Genomic DNA, 6642 nt, shown 5'->3' with positions numbered 1-6642 from the left:
ATTAAGTTTGTTCCTAGCGTTCTATTTCTGGGTCATAGATTCAGTATCTTCTCTTATCTGACAATGTTAACTATGATGATAATGATTTTTGTTTGCTACCTGCATTATCTTTTGTTTTTTATTTGTTTTAGTCTTTGTGTTAGACCCTGAACAATTTCCTCAAAAAAAAAAAAAAAAAAGTACATTCTTTTTTGAGGTGCTAAATATGTTCTATCAATAAATCTGACCATGGTGATGGTTGCATGTATCTGTGAATATATTAAAAATAATTGAATTATACACTGTAAATTGAGTTAAATGTATAGAATATAAATTATAATTTCAATAAAACCATTTAAGAGATATTGATACTATGGTGAAAATAACTATAGCAGCTACTATTAAAAGTTTGTCTTGTTAAGCATAGTGCTAACTTACAGATCATTTCATCCAGTGTTTGTAACACTGACCCTGTGAGATATCAATATCTCCATTTTACACGTAAGGAATTCAAGGCTCAGAGCTTAAAAACATGAAGGCTACACAGTGGGTAAGTGATAAAGTCAGGTTTTGAACCCAAGTTCATCCGACTTCAAAGGCTCCTGACGGCCTTTTTCTTACAACAAAGGAAGTCTCATAAAGTTGGTTCTCTGATCCCACAGTGAAGATAGAGACTGGATATGAAGTTAGAAAATTGGGCAGGGTCTAGGTCACCAAGGCAGTATAACAGTTGTCCAGGTGTGATCCATAACTCTTCACCCCCAAACCACCTCTTGAATTCATTCTCTTTCCTCCTTGCTACTATTCTAGTCGAAGATAACCAACTTTGCTGGTAGATTTGAATCAAATGCAATCACTTTTAGTGGACCTAAAGGCTGTATAATTATGTAACTGCTTTACTGCCCATTTCTATATCCTTGTTAACTGTTTAAAACTTGCAGTTAGTTTAGTGATATTAAAGTCCAGTGAAAAATACCCCTGGAATAACTTTCAATGTGTTGATGGGTTAGGTCATAAAATGGTTTTATTTCCTTTTGGCCAAAACATTTAATTTACTGATCACAAGTTAATTCTTTGACATTTTCTGCATCAGTTCCCTGAGAAACTATGCCACTTTAGAAACCTTAAATATCTGCTACACTTGAAGTTGTCTAGTTATACATATAAAGTTATCTAATCATATATCTGCCTGATTGCTAAAATATTTTCTGCAATATAGAGGAATGTCAAGGGACAGGGCAGAACTGATACCAACTGAAAATGTGCAAAGCAGTATTTTGTTTTAATGGACAAGAAAGAAGAAGCGGCAAATTGTACAAGCAGGAAAAAAGATGTAATATGAGGTCATCATTACACTGTATCCCATTCAGAATTAATTACTGTCAAATAAACCTTTGCATGCCGTTCTAGCATACTCTTATCCAAATCTTACTTATCCTTTATGGTCATCACAAATGCTTCTAGCTCCAGAAGTCTTCAAGTTCTGTGCAGGCAGAATGAACTACACCTGATCTTTCTCTGGGTGCCAAGATGATTTACCTTACCACGGTACATACTGCTATAAATTATTAACATACATAGACAGTACACTGTATCCTCAGTTTCTAGTTCAGCGTTTGAGCCACAACAAACAATCAAAACTCTGCTGAAGGGGTCAACTGTTAACAGTTATCTTAAGATTCAACTATTCCATTGATAATCAAAGATAGGCCAATTGCTAAAGGTCCCAGAATGAGTATAATCCATAAATTGTTTAACGACTGGTGTTTCTGTAAAGTTATATAAATACAATTATACATAAAAGCCTGTAAAATGCAGAGTTCATTCAGAACTGGGAATTTGTTTGCTTATGACCTATCGTTTTTGAGGGGCAAAAAGTACATTATTAAAAATACATAGCACATGTCTATATTCACCAAACTGGACTGATTTAAAAAATTATTAACTTGACAATACGTTTTTCTTGTCAATTTCTTTATTGTGCTATTCGCTCAAACGAATGAAATGAAGTGTTTTCTGAATTATGTTTAGATCTTTAAATTACCCATTTAACAAGTTAATTTAAATTTAATATTCGGTAAATGACAAGCAGCTTAAATACAAGTTTGATAATCATTATTAAAAAAATTAATAAAGTGAAAGTCATAGTCAAACTTTCAACAAGGCAATGTAACATTTATCACTAACCTGACTGAAGGGCCGCACTCGTACTGCCACTCTCACACTGTCAATACTTGGCATAGGCATTTTCATCATTTTCCCATTATTCGTGTTATTTGGTATAAAAATAATGTAGAAAGTACACTGCTTATGCTTCACACTGAAACACTGAAAGCTTAGCCAGCAAAAGCAGTCTGTTTCTAGACAATCAATTATTAATGGTCCATTCATTACACACTATCAATTACCTGTTATAATTTTACAATACTTATTTATTGATGAATTTTATAGCCCACATCAAGCATCACCACTTAATTGCACACAGTCACATTGCAGAGAACAGTGGTTTTTCTCTTCCTTTTCCACATTTACTCACACTCTTTACCCATCCTCAATATTCTGTGCCTGAGGTCCTATGAGAATTTGTCATTTTAAAACCTGAATATTAAGGGACTTCTGCGATTCAGTAGCAAGCTCCTTCACAGCAAGAATCTTTATAAAATTTGATCAGACTTCTCATTCTATGAATATCAGGCACATACAAGGTGCACTGAATAGCCACGAAACAGATGTATTTTACATTTCCTTTCTGACTACTCAAACCCTTTTAAGAAGTTGCTAGTGAGCAGTGAACCGGTCAGTCTAACCTGGATAATCAGTCTCTGAATAATTAAGAGACTTGAAGGATAACAGCCTTTAAGCTTGCTGAACAAGAAATGCCAACATTATATTTAACCAATGCATTACTTGGAAAATTACTAATTTGAGGTAGAATGCACAAAATATGTTAAACTACAAAAGAGTGGCAAAATTACATGCCCATAATTCAATTTCAATACAGTAACAGCCTTCCCAATTTATGATTAGAAATCTTAATCACAGAAGCAAAGTGCATACATTATAAAACAGCAACTTAAAAAAAACAGTTCGAGCATCTTCATTTTAAAATTGGTCTAATACTTTTAACCACAGAGAAAGAAAATGGAACCAATACCTACTAGCATATAAAATCATTATTAAAACAGAAATCCCCTCTCAAAAATCTAACAGACACACAGACTACTGTGAAGTATACACTTTATTTAACATTCCAATAATAAGCTATATTTACATATTATATAAATGTATGAAGTCTTAATATATAAAATAGAAAAAACTGCCTGGACTAAAAGAATCACACTCCATATGGAGTTACTTTACTTATTGAAGACATTCTGTTTACAAAAATTTACAATAATTTATATAAATTATTTTTCTTCCAAATTAGATGATTTTTAATAATCCACACAATTCTGATGACTTTACAAATAGGTGAACGTTAAAAACTGGAAAAAAATTACAGCATTTTTCTGCGTAGAACTTGCTTTGGAAAAGAAGACAATTTCTTCCTGCTCCTTCCAAGACTTTTTCCTGTTACTTCTACAGTCTTTCTTGGTTTGCTCTTTACTCCATCAACTGGGCTTGCCAAGGGGGAAATCAGCTTAATTTCTACTGGAGGAGGTGACCAACTTTCTTTTTCTGTGTTTCTGAAATAAAGATTTAATTTAAGTAACAATAAACATGTTATAATATAAAATGTAATTGGCTTCCCAATATATTGAAAGAAATTTTAGGGATTAGTCTTTTCTAGTGCTTTATTTTATAAAGGAGAAGTGAAATAAAACTTTAGTCAAACTAATCAGAGGCAGAGTTAAGGTTTCACATGATAGAAATTTTCTTTATGATTGGGATACTCAAAACAATTACTGCTGAATTTTCATTTAAATGTTTCATATGTATTAATACTGCTGGGTTACAAGGAGGGGTCAAGTACCAGTAGCCAGTCCATGGAATGAGAGCCCAGCAGGCCCATAATGAGATGTATGAGAAACGACAATTCTCAAACACCAGCAATTAGCAACTGTGTATATATTTTCATAATATGAAGTTTTCCACATATACAGAAAGCCAATTTATATGTAGTGTTATTATAGTCAAAAGCTTTCGTTAAATCAGTTTCTAAAGTAAGATAAAATGGATTGATTACTTTGTACTTTTATGAAATTCAACTTAAGCAAAATATATCTGAAATGGAGTAATTTCCCCATGGATGAAATTTTAATCGCTAATAGTGAAATAATCATAGAATTTTAAAAAGTTTTTAACGATTTTTACTGTAGTTATCTATCTTTACTAAGGTGAAACATCCCACTCCCTTCCCCCAGCTCACTGTAAAAACAAAGATTCAGTGGGTATTCAACTACTACTACCCTTCTTTTTTCTTTTTAATTAATTTTTATTGGAGTATAGTTGCTTTTTGTGTTACCTTCTACTGCACAGCAAAATAAATCAGCCATACATATACATACATCCCCTCCATTTAGGACACTACAGTGCATTAAGTAGAGATCCTTGTATTATACAGTATGTTGCCATCAGTTGTCTACTTTATACATAGTATCAGTAGTGTATATATGTCAATCCCAATCTCCCAATTCCTCCCACTGCCCCCTTTTCCCCCTGGTATCCATACATTTGTTCTCTACGTCTGTGTCTCTATTTCTGCTTGGCAATTAAGGTCATCTATATCATTTTCCTAGATTCCACATACATGCGTTAATATACAATATTTGTTTTTCTTTTTCTGACTTACTTCACTCTGTATGACAGACTCTAGGTCCATCCACCTCACTACAAATAACTCAATTTCATTTCTTTTTATGGCTGAGTAATATTCTGTTGTATATATGTACCACATCTTCTTTATCCATTCCTCTGTTGATGGGCATTTAGGTTGCCTCCATGACTTGGCTACTGTAAATAGTGCTGCAATGAACACTGGGGTGCATGTGTCTTTTTGAATTATGGTTTTCTCTGGGTATATGGCCCAGTAGTGGGATTGCTGGGTCATATGTAGTTCTTTTTTAGTTTTTTAAGGAATCTCCATACCGTTTTCCATAGTGGCTGTATCAATTTATATTCCCACCAACAGTGTAAGAGGGTTCCCTTTTCTCCACACCCTCTCCAGCATTTATTGTTTGTAGGTTTTTTTTTTTTTTTTTGCGGTACGCGGGCCTCTCACTGTTGTTGCCTCTCCCGTTGCGGAGCACAGCCTCCGGAAGCGCAGGCTCAGCGGCCATGGCTCACGGGCCCAGCAGCTCCGCAGCATGTGGGATCTTCCCGGACCGGGGCACGAACCTGTATCCCCTGCATCGGCAGGCGGACTCTCAACCACTGCGCCAGCAGGGCAGCCCTGTTTGTAGGTTTTTTGATGACGGCCATTCTGACTGGTATGAGGTGATACCCTTCTTTAAAAAGGACGAATGAATGGGCTTTCATGCTATATAAGAAAGCCACCTTCTGCAGTGAAATCTAACAATTACACAGAGCCAGTGCAGATAAATGCCCCTAAGAATTACCCTTTTCTGATAAGCTTAATTTCTCTTTTTAAGTTAAGAGTCTTCTCTAATTTTAAGAAACAAAACGGAAAAAAATAATAGCATAGAAAAAGTCTTACTTGCTTGCTTGTTTTGTTTTTGCAGTCCTGGTTCTTTTCACTTGTTGCTTTGCCACAGTTTCAATTGATTGAGCATCATCTTCCTATAGGTTAAAAATGTTAAAAGATGAACTTTATGTAATTAAACAATTGAAATCTAAACTAAGAAGTTCCACCCTGAGTCAAGGAATATAGCCAAACAGTGCTAAATGAATTTAAACTTAACAAATATCAAATGGACTCCTTATATTTTTTGGTAGAAACCTTGGTCATCTAGGACAGCTCATTATCCCTTATCCCCACACATTGTTATCTCCAAGTCTTATCAATTTTATTCTGGAATGTTTCCATTGTCCCCTGCCCTTTTGTTCTATTGACTCTGTCCAAATCCAGGCTCTCGTGGCATAAAAATTAGGCCACCAGTGACTATTTTTCCTCCCTAGAATTCCCTTTTCACCGAAACTACTTAAAGCATGCACATGGCTATTTGCTAGTTTGTGAACAGCCCCACCCCCTTCCTCATGCATCACCAGGCTTCTGTGCCTTTGCATCTGCTGTCTTCTCCTCCAGCAATGCCCATCTCCTTTACCTACAGGGCCTACAGGGTTATCTGGGTATAAATGATTCTTATCATGCTGTGCAATAATTATCTGTATTTTTGCCTCTTCAATTAAACTGAACTCCTGAAAAACAAGGAATCTGCCTGAATTATTTTTGTGCCTTTGTCCTTGTATAGTAACTGGCTCACAGCAGATAATTCAAGACATACTATGAATTAAAACTGGTAAATATAAGGGTATCATGCTCACATTCAATCCCTGAACTATTTTTATTTTAGAGTTACATGCAACTAGTCAGTTCTGAAACACTCTCTCTCCAAGTGTGGTCTGTGGATGACACTCCAGGGGGGTCAGGGACCTACATTTTAAATAAATACATCCAGATAATTATGGTGTGACACTACAATTTAAAAACCCTTCCCCTAATAGGTAATTTAAACTGCAGCTGCCAATAATAAACCACGAGTA

At 35.1% G+C, this 6642-nt stretch overlaps 1 protein-coding gene across 5 annotated transcripts in view; it reads right to left on the bottom strand.

Moving 5' to 3' along the window:
- Positions 1-1238: 1238 nt before the first annotated feature.
- The window catches only part of AHCTF1 (AT-hook containing transcription factor 1), an 83085-nt gene continuing 77681 nt past the window's right edge, over positions 1239-6642 (bottom strand). For all 5 annotated transcript variants that reach the window (XM_004326107.4, XM_019920470.3, XM_019920471.3 and 2 more), the window contains 2 exons: positions 5636-5718; positions 1239-3665 (listed from right to left, as the gene is read on the bottom strand). In XM_004326107.4, coding sequence (XP_004326155.2) covers positions 3476-3665; positions 5636-5718 — 273 coding nt within the window. In that variant the 3' untranslated portion in view covers positions 1239-3475. The remainder of the gene's footprint in view (positions 3666-5635; positions 5719-6642) is intronic.

This window comes from Tursiops truncatus, chromosome 1, assembly GCF_011762595.2.
Source record: "Tursiops truncatus isolate mTurTru1 chromosome 1, mTurTru1.mat.Y, whole genome shotgun sequence".
NCBI classification, from domain to species: domain Eukaryota; kingdom Metazoa; phylum Chordata; class Mammalia; order Artiodactyla; family Delphinidae; genus Tursiops; species Tursiops truncatus.
The sequence above is the reverse complement of the archived record's forward strand: the minus strand, read 5'-3'. Positions and strand labels throughout refer to the sequence as shown.